This window comes from Pezoporus wallicus, unplaced genomic scaffold (genome assembly GCF_028554395.1).
Source record: "Pezoporus wallicus isolate ANWC-B61680 ecotype Strahan unplaced genomic scaffold, APGP_CSIRO_Pwel_v1 contig_7835, whole genome shotgun sequence".
In the NCBI taxonomy this organism is placed as follows: Eukaryota; Metazoa; Chordata; class Aves; order Psittaciformes; family Psittacidae; genus Pezoporus; species Pezoporus wallicus.
The window spans coordinates 2,305,405-2,329,230 of NW_026636866.1; the positions used below are offsets into that span (position 1 = coordinate 2,305,405).

At 44.4% G+C, this 23,826-nt stretch overlaps 1 protein-coding gene across 4 annotated transcripts in view; it reads right to left on the reverse strand.

The window, feature by feature from the left end:
• CMIP (c-Maf inducing protein) overlaps window positions 1-23,826 on the reverse strand; it is a 137,690-nt gene that overhangs the window by 21,819 nt on the left and 92,045 nt on the right. For 3 of the 4 annotated variants that reach the window (XM_057401932.1, XM_057401933.1, XM_057401935.1), the window contains 7 exons: window positions 11,634-11,795; window positions 10,489-10,530; window positions 7,585-7,647; window positions 6,296-6,376; window positions 3,439-3,542; window positions 2,779-2,883; window positions 1,229-1,582 (listed from right to left, as the gene is read on the reverse strand). In XM_057401932.1, coding sequence (XP_057257915.1) covers window positions 1,229-1,582; window positions 2,779-2,883; window positions 3,439-3,542; window positions 6,296-6,376; window positions 7,585-7,647; window positions 10,489-10,530; window positions 11,634-11,795 — 911 coding nt within the window. Of the gene's footprint in view, window positions 1-1,228; window positions 1,583-2,778; window positions 2,884-3,438; window positions 3,543-6,295; window positions 6,377-7,584; window positions 7,648-10,488; window positions 10,531-11,633; window positions 11,796-12,522; window positions 12,553-23,826 lie in introns of those variants that run through there. The other variant, XM_057401936.1, reaches the window with a different exon arrangement.

Sequence of the window (23,826 nt, forward strand, 5' to 3'; positions counted from 1 at the left end):
ATAGTGTTTATAGAAAACATCTAGAGTCAAGGGGACAGGAGTAAATACATGATGTGTTTAATGTAGCACCTGGGCGTGTGAAGCCACCAGATGAAGTGAAATCAGATGCTGTGCTATTTCAATGCGAGGTTCTCTAAAGACAGAGGAGACTAGGCCAGGGAAAATAAATTAACAAAACCAATTAGCCTTCAGCAACTTCCTGCTCAAGAATCTAATGGGAACAGTATCTTGGATTCACCTGTTCTACCTCCAGTTCTGTATGTGTGCTTATGGATGCATTTGCAGTGATTTAAAGAACTGTGTTGCAGATTCGTAGTATATATGTTGAAAAAAAATGGAAGCATGGAATCCTTGATTGCTTAAAAATAATTAATGTAGACATACAACAGTTTTGCCCAAAGGCATACTGCAACTCAGTAGCAGAGCTGGCTGTCAAAGCAAAGAGAGTTGTTTTGGGGTTGTTTTAGTGCAACTTTATTACAGGCTTCCATTCTGCAGTCCACCTTTTGTTTTTCTCCTCTGAATTTATTTATCCAGGAGAAAAACAAGCTTTTCCTGAAGAACTCCTTATTTTATGTTCCTTCTGAAGATACTGAGAGGATCTGCTGCCCAGGAAACCACAGAGCCATCAGTTTGTAAAGGCTATTTGAGCATTTGTTCACTAATAGAGGTCTGCCGCACCAAAGCAACTGGTTGACAAACACAGGCTCCACTCCAATACAAGTAAATCCAAACAAGTCATAAAACCTCTACAAAAAAGTGAAGGGAAAACACCTAAGTGGAAGACAAGATGCTGACCTCAACCAACTCCTGTTGAAGGCAGGGGAGCAGCGCTGCCTATCACTGCACAAGCACTGTGCCTAGCACAGACCTGCCTTTTTCTAGCTCTGTCTTGGGCAACCCCAAGAGCCCTGGAGGAGGCCAGTGGATGATTTTTTTGGTGGGCAAGAACAAAACAGAAACCACTGACAACAACATCCCATCTTCTGTAACATGCCTGAGGCTCACTGTACAAATAAGCTTTCCGTTTTCATCTTCCCAATGCTATTTTTAGAGCATACTGGCAGTGCCAGATGTCTCTTTCAAAGGCTGGACTCTTCAGAGCTGGAGTTAAGATTTATAACCATGCATTTGCTGGCCAAAGATGTTGAAGATGACAGGCCTGTGGGAAAAGCCCCCCATTGTTAAGATGACATTGTTTGAAAAGCTGTTTAGAATAGTTACTCACAGCATCTTGAGTATTTCAACATAACAGCCAAGGATCCTGTCTGCCTGGGCACTCAGCTCAATGCTCATGGTGCTGCAGGTAGGACTGACCATCAAGCAGTCAATCAGGTTGGGCTCGCTGTCATTGCCAGCATTGGCTGTCATCTTCTGATTAGCTGTGTTGGTGCGCTCCATTTCCACGTGGATCTCATTTGAAGTAACAATAGGTGGTTTGGTGCGAGATTCAGTCACGGTGGCCTCTTGAGAGACCAGATCAGGACTTGTATGAAGAAGGCGGAGAGGCAGATTAGGCTTTCGGTCACACTGCTGCTGGCATCCATTCCTGATTTCCTTCAGGCTCGGTGAATTGTCTCGGCTGAATTTTAAGAACAAACAAATAATTTCAATGTACAAACAATAGCAGCAGAGCAGGAGAGAGCGTTCAACACTGAGAAAACAAGATCTTTGGCAATTTCCCACTGCATTTCACCCCAGCCCACTGGATTGCTTTCTTCCATGTAATTGGATTACTGCAATCAATTCAAAACATTAAAAAGCTCCAATAGGACTGCTCGGCAGTCCCTATTCTATAAAGATTCAAGCTTTTCATTACTCTAATTGGCATGTCAGTTTAGTATAAAGGTGAACTTTCCTATCCAAGTTGTGCAAAGCTGTAACAGAATCCATGCCCAACTATGTATGTGGCTACAGCACATGCCCAGACATTTGTCTGCAGCCCTCACGTCTGGAATTCCTGTTGGACACTAAGCAGCTCCTGTCCGTGCTCTACCATGAGGGAAGTCAGATAGGCATAAACAAACAGGAAACACAGCAGAGGGGAACCCTCAGTGTCTACTGGAAACTGGCTCGTGTGCCAAGAGCTGTGGCATCTATTTTGTGGTTAGTCAGGAATCAAGTTTTCCAGAATAATGGAGACAGCATTGTGAAAAAAGCTCATGCTCAGAGCTGTAGATACACAGGGATTTACACACCACCCCTCCTTCAAGACCTCAGCCTTCTCTTTGCTTTAGGTGTAACATGCACTTCATATGCCAGAAACGGAGCAAAAAAGCCACTGCTCTGGGTAGTGCTTACGTTGAGCACTTTCATCTGCTGCAGGCCTGAAAAGGCTGGTTATGGCTATGGCTGCAGCCTGCCTTAGAGGAATATCTCAAGAGTGGCCAAGCTCAGCAGGCAGCTGGCTGTTGAACTTCATCCAGGAAGTTACTGCAGTACTTCTGTACCGGGAAGTGACGAGCTCCTTGCAGCAACACTACTGTCCCCACTTGCAAGCATGGGAGCTAAAGATGTGCAATAACAGATTGCCATGTTCGCTGCCCCCAAACATGCCACAGTGAGTACAAGTGAATAAAGGCTCAGCATCTTTCAGGTTTTCAAGCAAAGAGCTTGAAATACAATCACGTATCTCCAAAACCACACATGTGATTGACCAGAACCCCCAGACGTAACGCTAGCAATGAGGAGACACGCTCTCACATACCCACACCGGTCGTGTTTACAGATGCCATGCGCTTGGAAGTAATGTGCAGTCAGCTGGGAATTCATACTGACCTGTTGATAAATTCCTCGTAACACGAATAAATGGCTGCTAAGCAGACAGCTACAAGATTTGGCAGGACCCTGGGGTGGGGGCATTGTCCAGTTGGACCATGCATGCTGAAAAACAAACACCAAGGTGACATCATTGTGAAGACTTCTGTGGGCAAAACCAGTCAGACAGAATGGGGTGCCAGAACTGGATGCACTGCCTTGGGGAAACTTCATAAGGGCAACAGGAGAGCGTAATTTTAACCCTCTAAATCCCTTGTTTATGAAATGTATCTCCACAGCCCCCCCCCCGTCGTCCCCCCCCGCAATTTCACCATGACTGAGCATTATGTGGTCTCAAGTTAACGGGAATCTCTCTGGAAAGCTCTGAGTCTAAATGCATAAGAAGAATGCACACACAGCCAAGTCCATGTGCTTCCAGTGTGCAGCTAAGCAGAAGACCCCAGCCTTATTTGAGAATTAGTTTTAAAATAAAAAAATAACGAAAAAGATACTTCAGCAACATTGCCTCAAGGACTCTTCTGATTTATTTGCTGTTTGCCAGTACCAAAAAGCACCAGCTACTCTTAACAGCCAGAAAAGAGATGAGCAGGGCTGTGAGTAGTAACACAGGTAAGCACATACACAGAACTTGAAATATACCACACATTAAATGTAACTAACCTATGAATAAACTTCTTCACCACCTCCATTCCAGCATTCAGCTCATTCAAAGCCAGAATATACTCCTGAGTAAAGAGCCGCAAACGAGGGCACTTCCCAAAATCCTGTCCAAAAAGGAGAGACTCAGTGAAGATGGTGAAACATGCCTGCAATGGACGTCAAAACTGGGCTTTCAAAAGGAATGAACTCAAAACACAACCAAATTCACTTTGTGCTGTTGCCGTGGGTTAAGCCCAGCCAGTAACTCAGAACCACAACAATTATGCTGACAGCTTCAAGAGCACTGTGTCACTCCATGCTGAAGTAGTGTTCTTCTCGCTAATAACAGTGTGCTTACCAAGCCTCCTCTTTCCCCCATACCCACCTTGAAACAAAAAGACATGGTTAGTGGAACAAAGCCCTACCTACACTTACATTTCTTTTGTACACTTCACTTTACACCTTCAGTTTGAAATGTATTTTTTTGTTGTTTTGCATTTTTCCTTACATAACTCCAAAATTTTTTTGAAATGCAACTCAAAAGTAATTTTTTTACTTCCATTTTTCATATTCTGTCTATTTGGGATTTTGAGAAAACATTTCTGACATGCAATCAGTAAGTGATCAAGTATAAAACCAGAGACCAGCTCTTTCTCCAGTGGTCTTACTCCAGGTACAATGTGATTTTGACAGATGAGCTGACTTTCTCCTAATCCTGCAGTCAGAAAAGCACCTGCTATCCAAAATCACTCATCTCCACATATCACTTGCTATTTTTAGGATAGAAAGGACTAGAATCTACTGTCTGGCGACTGTTCCAGCACATTCTTCACGGTTACACAGGTGTAACCTTATTATACAGCTGTTACTTAACTACAAAGATGTATATAAAGCAGTCAACAAGGCCCACTGAGGACAAACGAGCCCTCCCAGTTATCCCTCAAGCAGCCGACTGTTGAAGAAGAGTCATCCTGGGAAAATAAATGGCAGGTCCCTTCCAACCCTAACCATTCTATGATTCTAACTGAAACTTACAGAAATGCCAGAAGTGGTAACACTGGAGGTCTGTAAAAGGGAGGATACACTCTCAAAGCACTGAAACCTTCTGTTCCTTATTTTAGTTTCAGGCATTTCTATAGCACACCCTATACTAACATTTCAAAGGTTTTGCAGCTACAGAAAATGACCAAAAATGTGAGTACAAGCCTAGATGTGAATACAAGCCTTGGCAGAACAACATCTTCAAGTCTAAGTCTCACTCTTTGCTAGCACTGAATGGCTGGCTGGCTGTGGAACGAAACATGCTGTAAACTTATCAAAGACCCCAGAGCAAATCAGCACCAAAGGTGGGAACAGACAGCTAGGTCTCCTGCTCTAAGTACACTGAATTGCATGGGGCCTCCTAAGGTTATGAAGTTTACTGCCAACAGTACTGTCCCCCTAAAGGATAACATTTATGTGCACACACACATTCTCTAAAGGGCTATTCAGTACAGAAGTCCCTGAAGAGCAGTAAGTGCCCAAATCCACTCCAATTAATACATGACACAGTAAATTCTCTGACTGCACACTGCGGTATAGACATGTTGATTTTCAATCTGCAAATGTTAAGTATGGTAAATATACCCAATTCTCTGAAGCTAACCAAATACAAGCATTACGCTATGCATTTACTTTTTATTTGAGACCCCTCAAGATCTCTGGATGCTTTAAAAAAAAAAAAAAAAAAAGTCAGTCTGGAATCCAAGAATAACATTTACAGAGTATTTCATTGAACACTACAGAATATTCAAAAATGTTTACATGTCTGCAGAGTGCAGGCACAGAGCCAGGACTGTGACCTGTTTGCCATCTTGGGCTTTCTACCTAGTTGTGTAAACACAAGGAATTAAATCATAATACTGTTACAAAAGTAAGAAATACGAACTGCTTTCTGCTGGGGTCATACTATACACAGCAGGACAGCAGGTGGTCTCTAAAATTACCTATCAGTTACTGAAAAGAAGTTGATTCTGTAGTTACAGAGGTTTAAGATCCATCCTTGAGATCACAGCCAAGTCAACTGCCTTTAATATTTTATTTGTTATTCTTTGCTACAGCATTGTGGAGTGAAATTTCTGTAACTTAAAAGCTATGCCAGGAAACATATCCTCATCCACAAAAGATTGAGGGCTGGTAAACACTCAGACCTTCTTAGGAAAGGAATATAGATCATGTAAGAACATCTTCAGAGTTAGGTGAAGAACACAATGTTGCCAGGGCAGTCTCCTGCATTTATTTCAATCACTAGCAAGAAACTGGCAATGAGAAGAGAGAAAGCCTTGGAGAGAGTAATCATAAAACAACAGAGTACACAATTCCTGGACTAAGGAAGAAGAATAGCAGAAAAGCATGAGGACATTCAAGAAGCCTAGGTAAGAACTCACTGGACATGAGCCTAAAGGAAAATGGAAATGCAGAGAGCTGGGAGTGTCTTAAAAAATGTTGAGGGCCTCAGGTCAAAATCAACAAAGTCCCTATTCCCATTTTATTATTTAATGGATTTTAAACCACTGTAACTACAAGGATGCCATGCAGGGAGTAAATAAGGAGCAAAGAGCCACGTGGGAGAGAGCTGGGACTGCATATACTGGCAGTGCTGCCAAAAGAAACATTCCTCAAATCATGGCTTTGCTTAGATGCTTTTACAAGTCCCACTGATTGCTTATTAGTTCTGCCTTTACAACGCAACACATGATTGCATGCAGAATTCACACTTTGAGGGGTTAGATTTTGGTATCACAGTGTTTTGCTCATTACAGGCAATACAACTTCTAATTACAAAAGGTATCACAGTAAAACTTCCCCAAACTGGAGAACTCCTGTAACATGCACTCACCATGTTGTGTTTGAGAATCCTCTGTACCACTGGTGTGAACACTTCAATCACAACCATGGACCGCGGGCGCTCCCGGCAGTGCTGTAATGAGCAACAATCATTTTGTGAGCTGTGGAAATCGTGGAAAGGGGTCTCCTCTTCACACCCTATGCATGGATTACCCCAAGATTAACAAGATCCAAGGGCTAAATTAATCTTTCCTGGGATTAGGGTACTTGTAACATTGCTCCTTCCTATATATTTGCTGGCATCTAATGGAAGATTACCGTGGGAGCTCATCAACGTGAGTCCCTTTCCCTGCTGCCCACTCTCCACAAAACTCACTGGATGCAGTATTCTGTGGACTTTTACCCATTTTAAAACTTGCCAGCAGTTTTAAAAGTAAACGGGTTGGGAAGAAAAAGATATGTAGACACGGGGAGCATAATGGCACAGACCTCCTTTCCTTGGTATCCATGCTAAAAACCTGTGGAGGGTACCAACAAGCCAGTCCCCCATCACAGGCTAAAACATACAATCTTAATGTATCAATCAGAGTAATTTAGGTTGGGATGGACCTTTTGAGGTCATCTGGTCCAACCCCCTGCAATCCCTTGCCTTGAGTCCGAGGTTAGATATGACCCTAAGACTGGCTTAATAAAATGCAACAGTCAGAGGAGTTTCTGAAACTTGACTTAGACTCTGTAAGAAGCAGCTCCTAATTAGTAACTCTGGATGGGAATTATAAATAGCATCCAAAATGTACCCAGTCATCAGTAAGCAAATTTAAGCTGACACACTAACAGGCCTAGAAGAAAAGTAGTGTTTTCAAATCCAAAAGATCTGCAATCCAAAGTACTCAGAAGTTTATGGAAACGAATGCAAAATACAATACAAGCATGGATTTACCAGAAAAGAGTCCTTATAGTTTTCCCACTGCCATTAACCAATGACATAATACCATTAGGGCTGAGTTATGCATCATATTACCAACTCATCTGAACACAATGACTCCAATGATTTTTGCATTAGCTACATACAACATGCTGTAGGACATCTGTGGTACCCAGACTGAGGTGTGGGAGTCTGAAGCTTTTTACTCTCACAGAGCATCACAACGATGCAGTCTGATGCACGAAGAGTATGGATCTATTTATCATAATGGTGCTGTTAAATATTTGGTTGTTGACCAAAAACTAAAATCAATTTGGGCATGAGGTAAGGCACTATAGGAAAAAAACAACCAGCCCCTCAAAGAGCTACACTCATAGACAACTATGAGATTTCAGAAAGCAGAGCTGTTCTGGTACCTTGCAGAAGAATTCACAGAGGTCAGGAGGAGGATGGTTGTTTTCCAGCAAAGGTGCAATTGCCTTTAGAAAGAAAGACAGAAACAGAAAACAATTTAATTAGAGGATTAGCGACTGGAGTTAGCATTTTGCAGAGAAATGTTTTTCTTGGGGGGAAAAGATCACTTTCTAAAAGGAAGGACAAGAGTATCAGAGAAATTAAAGATGGGTGGGTTTGTTTTACATGTGTGTTTATTTTACACATAAGCTCAAGCACACCTTTGCTATGCATCCTCTGTAAAATCTTGCCTTTAACTGTGTCAGTGCAAATATATAACACGTGACAAAAGCAGCACAGTTTTTATAATGGTTTAAATGAAAACAGGAGCAGGCCAATTGCTTCAGGATGTAATACAACAAGGATGAATCAGGCTCCCTGTTTCAGTACAACATCTCTCCAAAAGACAAAAAATAAACCCCACACACATCCTTACATCCTTTATGAAAGAGTTCAAGCTCTTTTTGTGAGAAGTAAGTCCCTACAAGCACCATAGCACTGTTCTTGCCTTGGTGGACTCATCAAAATCAAGCACCTAACTTTGCAAGTTGAGATTAACCATTCCTTCTCTGTTGCTACGCAAACCAATGTGCTTATGCTTGGTAAATACATTAGAGGTCATACCTGCCACTGAGGTTGTAATGAGCTTATGCTGTTGTTACTTCCTTGGAAAATTAGAAAATGGCACTAGAATAATGTATTCTCTCTATGTGCTAGTCCCTTCGGGCTCTTCCAGTCTTGAGCTAAAGGGATTCCCAGGACCCATTTAAAAATAAGACTCTAAACACAGCACCTAGGACATTTTGTATTAAGCAAGTGAACACCAGATATTTTATCTGGATGGCATCTGGAGTTTTACTAAGGCAGCCTGCTTTGGTTTTTTGTGCTCCCTCCTGTCTCCTTAAGGGTTTCAGCCCCAGCGACTCTGCTCACAATGACCCTGTTTCACAAAAGCCACTTTCATGCACAAATAGGTCAAGATTAATAGGAAACCCAAGTGCATCTTCAAAGATCTGTTTTGGTTACACACAACATTTGTGAAGTTTCTGCTCATTATCATGTGCTGTACTTCTGCAGCCATTCACTCTTCCTCTGGAGGTGGTCCAGCAACAGTGGTCTGATGGGAGAGTGGGACACTATTCAGTGAGACTAGAATACACTTGCTGCCCATCCAACAACACCTGAGGTAAAGATCTCCCTTCAATCTGCCTTTTGGACTGTTTGCTGTAGGGCCTGCCAAATCACAGGAGTCGTGTGCTGCAAAACCACCCAAGTGTTCACACCAGTCTGGTATCTGCCAGAGGATCACCGCATTAGGGATGCAACTGGGTGGCTGTCAGCCTAAGGAAATGAGCTTCATTGTTTCAGCCCAGTCTTTTCTGAATGTAGGGAATAACTACAACAGACACAGGCAAGTGGGTCATGACTCTGCCTGTAAGGTCAGTGTTGAACAGCGACAGCATGAAAGCACACTGTATTTTCTTATGTGTGCTCTGAGTGAAATCAGAAACTTGCTGTCCTGCATTGCCCAGTCACGGCAACATATGCTTCCCCTTCCTTACCAGGAAAGGATCGATTGTAATATTGATCTATTCCAGCACCATCTAGAGAAGGAAATCTGGTTCCATCTGCATGGCAAATCACTGTGTACTTTCAAGACACTACATAAATACATAGTACTAGCAATACTTCCTGAGAATAGCACAGATTAGCTGTGTAACAGCAGTGAACTCTGAATGCCCATAAACTGCCATGTCCTTAATGGTTCAGGCACAACCTACAGTAGGGCAGGACTTGAAGCCATCACTTAGAACTGAGAAATAATGTAGGCAGACAGGTCCTTTGGAAGCCCCCTGGTCCAACCTCCCTGCTCACAACAGGGTCACCTTGCGTCTTTCATTAACAAATCCTTCCCCAAAAACAACCAGTTGTAACTGGGGCCTGAATTTCCCTTGGCACTAGAGTGAAACGAAAGCTGCAGCAGATCTTGAAGAAAAGTAAAAGCCACTTCAGAAACTCATCTCAGTAGCTGTTTCCAGCTAAAATAATAACCTTATGCTTATTAAAGCTTAATGGTACCTTATGCAGTCACATATACTGGCAGCTACATGCCACCTTGTCATTCTGCAGAAAGAGTCATGGCAATGTGACAGGATCGGGTGCTGGTGAGGTTTTAGATTAGATGACCAGGAAAATCTCCTGGAACTTGCCAGTGGCTGAGATTAAATTACAGTGATGGGGAACCAAGCTCCAACTTTCTGATCAATCGTTGAGATTCTGTATTTTGATGCACAAAAAGATGCCATTCGATTCACTTATTTCTATCTCTAAAAAACTGCAAACTACAGAAAAGAGTTGAGGAAGGTATTTGTATAAATCAAGTAAGCAGGGGGTTAAACCGCAGTGGCACATACACATACCCACACTACAAAAACAATCACTTGCTCACATACCATCAGCAGTGGAGACATTCTGTATACAGTAGTGTTAACCCCTCAGGAAACTCCTAAGCCTGAAGGTTTTAGAGGGCATATCTGGAAATTATGTTTTTTGACTACGTGAAGTACATATATAGAAGTGAACATTGCACAGTGTAGCCTAGTAAGGACATCATTCTGGGAGATAATTAACCCTGAAGGCACTGTGCTTGACAAGGATACACTGTTGTTAGCCAGTTATGAAACAACAGAAATGACAAAACCACACAAATCCCAGTATAACAAATTGGTTTGATCCTGCCTCACTTTACCAGCATCGGTGGAAATGCTTTTGTGTTTGCTTGCTTCACCGGGGCAGAAGCAAGCATTAACAGAAGTGTCAACAAACCATACAGATCTGTCCTTGGATTTTGTCAGAAAGATACTCACCACAATAATGCTCTCGTGGTCTTGAGTGGTTAAGTTGTTGTTCTGAAAGAGTTGAATAGAAGAAATAAATGAGCAAAGAGTACTCTCAGTTGGCATATCTGCGTACACTGTCTTCTTAACTACCAACAGCTAAAAGAAAAATGCTAAAGACGTAAATTGCTTATTTTCAGAATAAAAATCATCACCTTGAAATCATTCTCTTAAAAGGAGGTCGCATATTATCTGTTATGAGGGCTTCTGAAAGCTTCCGTTTTTCCCTCAGAACATTAAGATTCAAGTCACCAGAGCCACGAAAGCTGCGCACAAACACCAGGATGCCAGAGGAGGTCTTAATCAGTTGGAAAACTGAAGCTAGAATACATTTCTAAGAAATGTTTTCTTAAGACCAGCTGTATATTTCTAAGAAAAATAACAGAAGGATTGTTGTGGTGCTGTACACCATTATGTTCGTGGCAGACTAACTGCTGCATTTCTCGTGGAATTCCTAGTATATACATTATTGCTACACGAATTACCACCTGTGGAAACGAAGACAATGGAAGTCCAAGGGAGATTTGTCACTCACTTAAGACATGAATCAGACCCATGATAAATTTATCATAAATAACCAAGAAAGAAACACAGCCAAACAAAAAGCCTCGAGAGAGAAGTGTTTTGTCTTGTTTCTAGAAATCTACCTAACATAGGTCAAAATCTCCTCCTTCTCAGCAAGCACAATTTCCACTCAAATCAGTAAAAGTCAGAAGGAGACTCAAAGGTAGAATTTGGACAGCCCATGCTAAAATAAAACTCACCACAAACTTCTAACTTTTTGTCTCCCCTCTAAATCAGTGACTGTAGTGATAGGATGAGGCATAACAGGTTCAAACTTACACAGGGGAAGGTCAGGTTAGATATAAGGAAGAAGTTCTTTAATGTGATGGTGGTAAGGCGCTGCAACAGGCTGCCCAAGGAAGTGGTAAATGCTCCATCCCTGGCAGGGTTCAAGGCCAGGTTGGACAGGGCCTTGGGTGACATGGTCTAGTGTGAGGTGTCCCTGCACACCAAGGGGTTGGAACAGATGATCTTAAGGTCCTTTCCAACCCAAACCATTCTATGATTCTAAATGCAGCAGTGTCTTCCAGGAGCACTACTGAGGTTCATACCTCTGAGAGCAGCTTTGAGACAATCTCCAGTGGTGCCTGGTGAATGGACTCATCCTGAAGAGGAGACGACAGCGCCATGTCCACCAGTGTCCTGATCTCCTTCAACACCACCTCCCAGCGGCCTGGGTTATCGAGCACTTTCTTGTACTTGTAAATCTTTTTCTGCAAGAAAAGTGAAAGGGTCACTCTGACAACACCATCAACCCCTTGAAACAACTGACTGGATATGTGCTTCCTACATGCAACTGTCAAGGGGGCTGCTTTTCGAGTTTTGTCTCTTCTGATTGCCGAAAAGCTGTACTTGAAACATTAAATGGAAAAGAAAACTCTATATGTCAATACCAACTTGCTTTGTGGAAGCAATGAAAAACCGTGATTCCCTTTTTATACTTTAATGTAAATTTTAACTCCAAAGCACTTTTTCTCCATCATTTCCTCTTGTAAACACTTCATTCCTCAGGATTATAACAGATACCAGCTAGTGCACTGTTTCCAAAGCTGCTGGTCCTCTTAAAGGGAGGTAGTCATAAAGAAAGCAGGAGAGAGAAAGGCCATCAAAGCATCATTCTATAGACACTTTATTCTGCACTGCTAATTGGTGAATTCACATTCAGAATAAATTAAAATCAATGTTATCAAAGTGCAAAATCCCAGTAAACCCACAGGGCTTTTTTTCCTGCTTTGATCCTGAAAAGTCACACTGTCATCCTCAACAACAAACTTGTAAAGTCTCCAAGTTTTCCATGCAACAACACTGGTACTCTGAAGCATTCCCGGCTGCCTGATCCTATCTGCCCCACTTCTCTGCAAGCCCCTGCTTTACATCTAGTCATGCCCAAGCTATTTCACTGATTGCCCTGTCCACAGACCAGCAGAAAACAATTCTTACCTCCTCAGCAGCCATGTTTCCACAAATGACTGGAGCAGAGGTTGCTGTGTATTATAAATAGTGCTCTTTAGCAAAAACCCACCCTCCCAAATCCCCAGAGGGGGCTTGATGCAACTCTTTAAGTTCAAGGAAACCATGACGAGCGTTACGAGGCCACTCCCAAAACCAGCCCGAAGGGTACATTGGAACCAGGAAAGGTTGCCAAAGCAGTCAGCGGCCCCTGGGACTGGTAGGGAAGGAGCTCTGCTGTTCGAGGACAACAACTGCCAGGACCACAGCACTTGGTTCAGTTCACATACCCTTCCACTCACTGCTATGTGTGAATATGGCCCTCTGGCCAAAACGCAGTCAAGAAGCCTGGAAAGATCCAGTTTATGAAACTACAAAGTCTGGGCACTTCTATATGACATGAAACTATTAAGCGTTTAGCGCTAAATTGGACCTTAAATTCCTAGGCAGCACTTCTAGGAAAATCACAAAAACTGCCCATGTGGTGCAGATTGAAGCTTGCAGACATAGCTGTGCATTTTGGGCTTTCAATAGCCAGTGCTTATTACACTTTGCAAAGGGTCAGCCTGCTCTGTTTTGTTTTGGCGCTTTGTTGCTTCTTGTCGTTTCCCCCTCCGCTCGCAGAGGGCAGCCCCAGCAGGAGCCATACGAACAGACTGGCTCACTGTTTATCAGCTACTTCCTTCCCACCATGGCAGCAGATTTAATGCTCAATACAGAACACAGCCACCTCTGTACCCTACCTGAAACATGAGAGAACAATACGGAAAAACAAAGATTTCAGATGCCTTGCGTTTGTCAATGTTGTTAGAGGATGGGAGAAGAGAGTGGCACTGGGCTGACATGTACAGGCTGATAAAGCAATCCAATTATCTTTTTAATTAAATTCATGCAAGTACAAAAGCACGCTTGCAGAAGTTCACACTTTCAGTGCATTTTAAGCCACCGAAAAGCTAGAGGAACATAAAAACACATGCTGCAGACACTATCAAATGTGTTTGGGATTTCAGATACTTTGTACTGAGCTCCTTGGGGCAGTGAGGGTCACCAATGTTTTGAAGCCACCGGCATTACTTCTACCATAATCACAGATTTTCTTAGAATCTTGAATCACAGTTGAATTTCTATTATTCATATAGTGCCTTTTTTTAGGGTCTTTTTTAGAGCTGCCCCAGCACTAAGTAAAATCTAAACTTCAAAGCCAACCAGCTTTGTAACTTGAAGCAACTCCTTTCTGACTAATTGAGGACACCAAAGCAAGCTAACTCCTTTTCAATGCTGAAATTTATTCCTTGGTCCTGTACCATGAAGAAATCAAACTCAAAGCAGAATTCAAAGCTGGATGAGAAGCAGGAGCTGGGGGGGTACAAGAGCTGGAGGACTGGGTTATTGCACCCCTGCCCGCTATGGGCTGCCTCTTACTGGTGAAGGAAACCCTCTTGCCCAACAGGACGCTGCTCAGACAACCCTACCACAAATATCTTTCTTCCACTGTCAAATCCACTCTTGCCTGGCGGGGAGGGAGCAGTAGAGGAGGTTTCCTTTCCCTTTTAGATACGTCCATTAACAAATAAAGTTATGATGATAATGACATACATAAAAGAAGAGACAGCAGGAGCTGTGCTCCCTGCTACACATGAGAAACCTAAGTAAGCTGCTGCTCAGACCCAGCAGACGGTGACTTCAATTGAGTATCGGGGGCAGCTACCTTTGCAGACCACTGCAAGCAGGAAATCCAAACTAATCAGCCTCTGCTTCATGCTTTCAGTATGAAGGCCTGTGCCTTACCGAGGTACTGAGCTGTAATCTCCGAATGGCATTGCAGAAGTCTGGAATGATGGTGGGAAAGCAGCAGAAAACAAATAAATAAATGAGGAGCCATCCCCAAGAGGGTTGAACTCTGCTGTCCTGAACCTTTGCCCATGGTTACGCTGCTGTTTTTCTCAGCAGAATGGTTTTCACTGTTGAGCGCCTTGCTGAAAGCCTCAATTAAAGCTTGAAACCTATCAGTCGGCTACAGAAGCGATTTGCTGTGTATCAGCAAGCACTTAGCCAGCACCAAGCCATCTGCTCTATTCTACCTGTGCTTACTCCAGAGTGAGCAGAAACAATAATCACTCACAGGCTTAAAAGCAAAGCTGCCTGGTAAAGACCCGTATCTGAGAAGAGGCATGTCAACACGTGTGAGGAGTTCGTTCCCCCTGGATGTAGGTGTAAAAGATGCCTTCAGTTGCTGAAAATACTCACACAACATTCATAATTAATAGCATATACTAGACAAATACTGGGGTAGGAATCCAGTTTCTCTGGGATTTCACTAAGAGCAGCAGCTCCTGTGACAATTTATGTGAGTGAAAATAACACATGCCAACTTGGAATTTGACCCTCCTAGTTACTGACTGGCCAGAACCACATAGCTAGTGTCATTCCAAAATCTTGCTATGCTGACTTTAAAAGCAAAACCACTGAATTTAGTTAAGTACCCAAAAGAAGCAGCATGGGGAATTGAGTGACACTGACAGGGCATCCTTCATTCTCAAATCACTCTAATTAATTAAGTCTTGCAGAAACCCAAAGACTGAAGTGTCAAGCCTCTTTTAGAGGAGGAGTCCACATGTGAAGAATTACTTTTCCAGTGTTATTAAGCCAGCAAATGTGACAAAACTCTGTAAGCAGTGGTCTTTGCCAGCAGTGCTCAAGAGCTCCTGAAGGGGGGCTATAGGGATGCTGGGGAGGGACTCTTCATTAGGGGCTGTAGTGACAGGACAGGGGGTAACGGGTTAAAACTTAAACAGGAGAAGTTTAGATTGGATATAAGGAGGAAATTCTTTACTGTGAGGGTGGTGAGGCACTGGAATGGGTTGCCCAGGGAAGTTGTGAATGCTCCATCCCTGGCAGTGTTCAAGGCCAGGATGGACAAGGCCTTGGGTGAAATGCTTTAGTGTGAGGTGTCCCTGCCCATGGCAGGGGGGCTGGAACTTCATGATCTTAAGGTCCTTTCCAACCCTAACTATTCTATGATTCTAAGACCACTGTGAACAGAAAGTTTAGGAGAGGCTAGGAAACTTTCAGCTTTTTAAAGTAACATCGTTACATGTTTCTCAATCCCATAATAGCCTCATTCTGTAGCCCTTGCTCAAACACCACTTCCATGGACAAGATGATAACACCGATGTAGTTGACATCTAGGAAAAAATGGACTCTAATGCACAAAATTGGATGACATGGAACAACTGCCTTTTTCAGCCCTAGCAAGACCTTTCAGGTTAGGCACATCTCCAAGCACCTGATACAAAACGGGCAAGAAATTTAGTCCTCTTTATGACCAAATTTCATCTCTGCTTTGCTACTGGTGGTCAGGAAATGTTCTGTGCTCTCGGGAACCTATTTGCCTGTCAGCAAATAATATCTTCATTACATTAGAAGAAAGAATTAATCGCCAACCCTATCCCAGAGCAGTGTATTAAACTAGCTCACTGCTCTTCAGCCCTTTACCACACAGCAGCACGCAACTCATCGCTTCTTCACTGGAGAAGCCGGAGCTACTGCAGGCGCATACGCTGACTCGGAGGGCTGCGTGTGCCAGCAATTGTTTATTTCTTGCTGAGCAACGAGGGCAGTTCCAGCAAAGGGAAAAGGTCAGCCTCCTGCACAGAGGTCGTCCCCAGCTCATCGCGGCGATGGCTGAGCCAAGGTAGTGTTACAGCTTCGTGTTGATGGCGCTTGTGTTAAATGGAGGTGCCTCTTGATAGATGCGAACATACGGAGGGGGGAAAAAAGCCACAAAGAGCAACACCAGAAGGGTCCTCTTCACTGTAGCAGGACGTATGTTAAAATGCTGCACCACAACAGGAAGAGTTGCTTGTGATGTTCAACACACATGCTTGGCTCGTCCTATAAAGCCCAGGAGATGCACCATGTATTCTTGAGCACCACCTGCTGGTATTCTGTCCATTAACTCCTTACCTTCATGGAAACATAGACGGCATGGCATGCTACACCCATGTTCTGCTTTTGACATTAGCAGGCATCACTTCTTTCCCAGTATTCTGAGAAATATGCAAGAATAACTTGTTGCTAGGAGGAGTTTCCCTGATAGCAAGAGACTGGCTTAAATCACTAGGTGCATCCACTGAAAGCCTTCTGAATTAAGCTCCTACCTGCAACGTTTACCAATATGAAGAAAAAAAGCATCTCACCTGAAGAGACTAGGTCTATAAAAAGTCTCATTCCATGCACAGGCCTGGGGCCAGGATGAGCTTATAGAAACTTTTCCCAATCAGGGAATCCAGACTGCTCATGCTGCTGTATTTGTACTCTTCATGACCTTCTCAAGGTTTTGCACAGAAAGACTCGTGCTGCTCTCTAAAACAGTTTCAAAACAGCAGCAGCAAACTTTTGCATTGTACCATGTTTTCAAATCAAGGCATTTGCTGTATTTTTCATTTTAGCCAGTGCTAAATGCTGAAGTACATCACCTCCTCTGCTTTGGTGGCTTCTCTAAACACAACCAGCCAGGTCAAAGCTCACATGCCTGCAAACTCCTTGCCACAGGCCAGAAAACTGGAGAGAAATGTTATAAGCTAGACATGTCCTGATTCTCACTCAGTTAAGGTCTACATAACACTTCATTTTTTGCCAATTCATGTAAATAAATATCCCGATGAAACCACCATTATCTACTGCACTGAGATTGGCACCCATGAATTACGCCCTGAATAAACATATCAAATGACAATCTGTGCCCTGAACAGCTCATGGTCTTGATGATTTAAAGCAAAGAGAGACAGAGCAAGAAAACCAGGCTGTTTTCCTTGAGGATGTATGGGAATTCAGGACCACAGCAGAACTGAGGTATTCTGATTCTCACACCTCCATATTAATGGCTAGCTCCTAAGGTAAAGCACCACCAACATGCACTGGGGCCTTAGCAAGCAATCTGAATGTTGATACCTACTCTGTTGCTGTGCTTCCCCATTAACATCATCTTCCCTGACCCCCTTTTTCAGCCTACAATCATCCACCTATTTTTTCCCAGCAGTCTCTAGCACCTTGATCCAGACCTCACTACTATCCAGGAAGAGACCCCAAACACTCAGATTGCAGTGTTTCAAAGCCATCAGAGTTCAGTGGGTTCAGCTGTTACTAATGCACAACTGGAACAGATACTTCCCACAGGCATGGAGTTTGTCCTTTGCTCAGATGCCACTTGGACAGTACCACTGCAAAGTAAAGGAATGCTGAAACAAACATAAATTTAAAAGGATGGAACACGGATGAAACACATTTCTGCCTGGACCAAGTGCAAAGTGGTGTGGGAGCAGAGGGCTCAGGGCAGCCTCCTCACTTGCCTCCCAGCATGACACTGTACAGCTGCCATAATAATGCACTGAACAACTCGCTCCCAAAACTCACTATATATCTGTATATATCTATATATATATATCTCCATTTCCTTTGCACACAGGTGTCACCTAACTGACCGTCCCTCTGGGCTTCTGCTGTCCCATGTAATGACTATTGCAAAAATACCATTCAGCAACAAAGTGGGATGAGGGGATGGGAATGGAAGGATATTCTATCCAAGGGAAAAAAGGAAACTAATAACACTGGGCAGTGTTATTCACTGAATTTTAGAAGACCTGAGATTTGGAGGCTGCACTGAAGACAAATCTGCATGCAAAATGTGTACCCCCCCAACAGAGAAGGGAAGAGGGTGTCTTTGGCAGACCTTCCTACTACTAAGCAGAGAAACTAGGCGTTTTTGCTGGTGTTGTCTTTCTCTGAACTCCCTGCACTGAGCTGGTCAGCCACTATGATGCAGGAGAACAGCTGGCTGATGCAGACGCAGCTCTACCTTTAGCCAGCTTTACCTTTATTCGAGATGCTGTTTCCCCTGCTAGAAAATGCGAAAGGCCAACTGTGGCTCCAGCTGCACTCTGCATGGGCTAATGTGGTCACTATCGTAATCAGACCTGTCCACAGGGAAGACGGTTTTTGGCATGGCCGACATCGATGCATTCCCCGAAACCCTCCATCCCTGCTTCCATTTCCTTTTGGCAAACACTCCCATTCTTCAAGCCCCAGTTCCAGCACCAGCTTTACACTTCAGGCTGGCAAAACATCAGCTTTCATCCTGCACACAGCAACTGCTGTTCCGTATTTTTCATGTCGAAGCCAAGCTGGGGTTTGTTTTTAATGTTGCTTTGGCTATGCGGAATTCTACTACGACTGCAGATACGTTCCTAACAGAAACACAAACCACTCCCTACTTGCAAAAAGCAATGGTAGAGATGCAGCTGCTATTTTGGGTTGCAAATCCCATGTAACATCTCTCCTCCAAAGAAGAACTACTTTAAAAGATACTTTCCTGGGTATTTGGATGTTTCAGCTTGGGTTTTAAAGCAAAAGTCACAAAACACCTTTTCCTCCTGATCTTGAGCAGGAGGAAACACTTCACCAGCTTCAATACAGTTCAAGAACGCAGTTGTCCCACACGTACAGGGAAGATCTGCCCTAGCTGAAGGCTGGTGGGTATTTACAAGCCCTTCTGGTTGCTTTAAACTCTCATATAGAATGAGTGAGAAAAAGCTTCACATAGAGGTTGCTGGAGTCACATAAATAGGACAGGATCCAGACACACTGCTTGATGTACAGCACTGTAACAGCCTCTGACTCATCATCAGAGGGAAGATTTCAAACATGTTTAGGCACAACTGCCTCCTCCTCTTGCAGGACCTCACTGCTGCCTGCTGCAGCATTTCTGGCCCTTCTCACCAGAGCAGCAAATACTCAACACTGTCTGCATGCCGGGATCTTGATGTTCTGGCACAACCCACAGTTTCCAGAGGGGTGTGAGCTTGACATGCTCCTGTATTTGAGATTATGCAGTATGAGCTGGAGTCAGCAAAATCACGTTCCATTTAAATAAGTAATAATAGAAAAGACTACTAGATGAAAAGCAAGACTGTATGTACAATATACAATCCATACTTTCTAAAAACTTCAGTGGACCAACTGCATTGCAGTGCATGGGGGAGGAAAAAAAATAGCGTTAAATTAACTATAGCAGGCACTGTATGACTGTGGAGTTCAGCATGTATCAAACAGAAAGCAGAAAACACAAAGCACTGTGACATTAACTGCCACCTAAACGCAGTCCTTGCTGAGTGCTTCTTTGTGTGGAGACCTACATTTACTGACCACATTACACAATTCTTCTGACATCAAGCTGAACTGACCCAGGCTTTACATTCATGCACTTTATATTCCACACACGACGAGTGTGCCTGTGGAGCCTAGCCCTTGACATCCGCCAGCTCTCAGCCTGTGGTGGGAATAAATGACTTTGCCACTGCAGAGAAGAGATACGTGTGTAGGAAAAAAAAGAACAGGCACAATCTTATCGCCACTGAACTTTGACCAGGTCTGCCAAATAAAAAGCCGTGTGCAAGGCTACCGTGGAGAGCAGCCAGGCAGCATACCTGCTGTGCAAAAACCCCCACACTCTGGCACTACACCCTTCAGATCCCACTCAGGCAGGAGAGAGCTGGCCATCACCAGGAAAACAGGACGTTGCTTCATCTGCAAGGCTGCAAAACGTGTGCCAGTCACTCCAGGCACGCACGAACTCTGCTCAGAACTTGCCACCTGAGAAATCACCTCAAATTGGGATTAAGCAGCTACTAACACATCTTACAAACTGCTAACAGAAGATAATCTCTGCATGATAATCCATCCCCCTTCTATTTTCCAGGAAATGCCACTAAGCTTAGGTAGCACTGGGTAGCACACAAAGCAATTATTTCTTCCCAAATATGCAAACCGGATTAGAAAGCCACGTCATCCCTTTTCCTTATTACTTTCCATGGCTAGCAGTGGACACCCTTGGCTTTTCCTGCCCGCCTCCCCTCTCACCAGTCAGCAGAACCTTCCAAATGGACTCTTACCCACCTGTTTCACTCTCTCCTCCTTGGCAAATGTAGTATTTTTCTGAGTTTCTAGCACTGGCAACACCATAAATGGCTTTGAAAATGGCTTCTCTCTCTTGTGCACCTGCATCATCAATGTCGTCAGCAAGAGAGATGTGCACAGCTCGAGGAACATGTTTGTGTCAGAAAGCTGCTTCAGAGCCTTAGGGAGAGCATAGATACTGGATACTGATGTGATGCTTGCAAGCATCTTAAAAGGGACTTCAGAAATAAGGGTATTTCTGTCTTTGCATCGCTGGGCTTTGGCACTCTGAGTTGTCCCATTTCTCACTGGGAGATACCAGATTTCAGAGCAGCATTTTCACCTGAAACCACCACTTTGTTCCATGTTTTTATATCACATCTTATTGCACCACATCATCACAAAACCCCAAAGTTCCTGCAACTCTTTACTCAACCAAAATGCCACTGCATCTCTTCAATTTGCTGTCTCACTCCTGTGTATAAATGGTGCATGACATCCAAGACTGAATCAAGTCTCGTGACGTTCAGCTCTCTCATCCCCAGGCTAGCTTCCTCACAGAGGATCAGAGGCCTTTGGGGTGGTACCAAAACCATTGCCCACCTCACCTTCAGGGACCAGCCAAGTCAAGTCAGCCACTCACAACAACCCCGTTATCCTTGATGGATCTTGCCTCTGGTCACACAGCCTAAACTAGTATTTTCATGCTAAATACTACAGTGAAGTGCCACAGAGACGAGTCGATGATAAACAGCTGTGATGCAATGGCTTCTGAATGAAGGACATACTTTTACTAGCATTGCTTACTGCTGGTTGGTTGTTTTTGGTTTTTTTCTTCTGATTTTGAAACATTTGCTATTCTGGGTAAAAAAAAAGACAAGGGGGTGTGACAGACAAGATGAGCATGTGACTTACTGCAAGAGCTAGGGCAAGTGAAACAGGCTGTGACACAACACACTGTATAAGGGATTTTTGTGGATATTAGCAGCAGTTTTATAACCCTCTACCACATTAGAGAGTTTGTGGGTCAGGGTTAAAGGGAGAACAGCGATGAGGGAAGTTACTGTGGGGATCTGTTACAGACCACCTGACCAAGAGGACTCTGGATGAAGCACTCTACAGACAGATAGGAACAGCCTCACACTCCCAGGCCCTTGTTCTCATGGGGGACTTCAACCACCCTGCTCTCTGTTGGAAGGACGGTACGGCCCGGCACAAGCAGTCCAGGAGGTTTCTTGGTTGTGTGGAAGACAACTTCCTTCTGCAAGTAATAGAGGAGCCAACAAGGAGAGGTGCCATGCTTGACCTCGTGCTCACCAACAGGGAAGGGCTCATTGGAAATGTGACGCTCCAGGGCAGCCTTGGTTGCAGTGATCACGAGATGGTTGAATTTGAGATCCTCAGGACAGTGAGAAGAGCGTGCAGCAAGCTCACTGCCCTGGACCTCAAGAGAGCAGACTTTGGCCTCTTCAGGAACCTGCTCAGTAAGGTTCCATGGGATATAGCCCTAGAGGGCAGGGGGGCCCTGACACTGTTGGTTGAGATTCAAGGATCACCCACTACAAGCTCAGGAGTGTTGCGTCCCAACTAGAAGGAGGTGCAGCAGGAGGGCCAGGAGACCTCCTTGGATGGGTAAGGAGACGATGAGGTAATTTAGAGGTGAAGTGCTTCCACTTATAATAAGTGGAAGCAAGGAGAGGCAGCCTGGGAAGAATACAGGGATGTTGTTCGGGAAGCTAGGGACCAGGTTAGGAAAGCTAAGGCCCAGTTAGAAGTAAATTTGGCTAGGGATGTGAAAGATAACAGGAAGGGTTTTTATTTTGGTTTTTATTTTTTCTATAGGTAGATTGCTACTAAAAAACAGACTAGGGGCAACGTAGGCCCCCTCAGGAAGCTCTCAGGAGAACTGGCTACCCTGGATTTGGAGAAGGCTGAGGTTCTGAATGACTTCTTTGCCTCAGTCTTCACTGGAAGAGTCTCTGACCACACCACCCAACTCTTGGAAGGCAGAGGCAGGGACTGTGAGAATGAAGACCTTGGGCCCATGGTAGGAGATGATCTGGTTCGACACCGTCTTAAAAATCTGAACGTGCACAAGTCCATGGGACCTGATGAAATCCATCCACGGGTCCTGAAGGAGATGGCAAATGAAGTTGCGAAGCCACTGTCCATCATACTTGAAAAATCATGGCAGTCAGGTGAAGTTCCTGGCAACTGGAAAAAGGGAAATATAACCCCCATTTTCAAGAAAGGGAAAATGGATGACCCAGGGAACTACAGACCAGTCAGTCTCACCTCTGTGCATGGCAAAATCCTGGAGCAGATTCTCCTGGAAGGCATGCTAAGGCACATGAAAATCAACCAGGTGCTTGGTGACAGCCAGCATGGGTTCACTAGGGGGAAATCCTGCCTGACCAATTTGGTGGCCTTCTATGGTGGGGCTACGGAACTGATGGACAGGGGCAGAGCAGTTGATGTCATCTACCTGGACTTGTGCAAAGCGTTCGACACTGTCCCACACGACATCCTTGTCTCTAAATTGGAGAGACATCAATTTGATGGATGGACCACTCGGTGGATAAAGAACTGGCCGGATGGCTGCACACAAAGAGTTGTGGTCAATGGCTCAATGTCCGGCTGGAGACCAGTAACGAGTGGTGTCCCTCAGGGATCGGGGTTGGGACCGGTCTTGTTTAACATCTTTTTGCTGACATGGACAGTGGGATTGAGTGTGCCCTCAGCAAGTTTGCCGATGACACCAAGCTGTGTGGTTCGGTTGATACGCTGGAGGGAAGGAATGCCATCCAGAGGGAAGTCGACACGCTTGTGAGGTGGGCTGATGCCAACCTCATGAAGTTTAACCATGCCAAGTGCAAGGTCCTACAGCTGGGTCTGAGCAATCCCAGGCACAGCTACAGGTTGGGCAGAGAAGAGATTCAGAGCAGCCCTGTGGAGAAGGCCTTGGGGGTGTTGGTTGATGAGAAAATGAACATGAGCCGGCTTCAGTGTGCGCTCGCAGCCCAGAAAGCAACCGTATCCTGGGCTGCATCAAAAGGAGCGTGACCGGCAGGTCGAAGGAGGTGATCCTGCCCCTCTGCTCCGCTCTTGTGAGACCTCACCTGGAGCATTGTGTGCAGTTCTGGTGTCCTCAACATCAAAAGGACATGGAACTGTTGGAACAAGTCCAGAGGAGGCCACGAGGATGATCAGGGGACTGGAGCACCTCCCGTATGAAGAGAGGCTGAGAAAGTTGGAGCTGTTCAGCCTGGAGAAGAGAAGGCTGTGTGGAGACCTCATAGCAGCCTTCCAGTGTCTGAAGGGGGCCTATAATGGTGCTGTGGA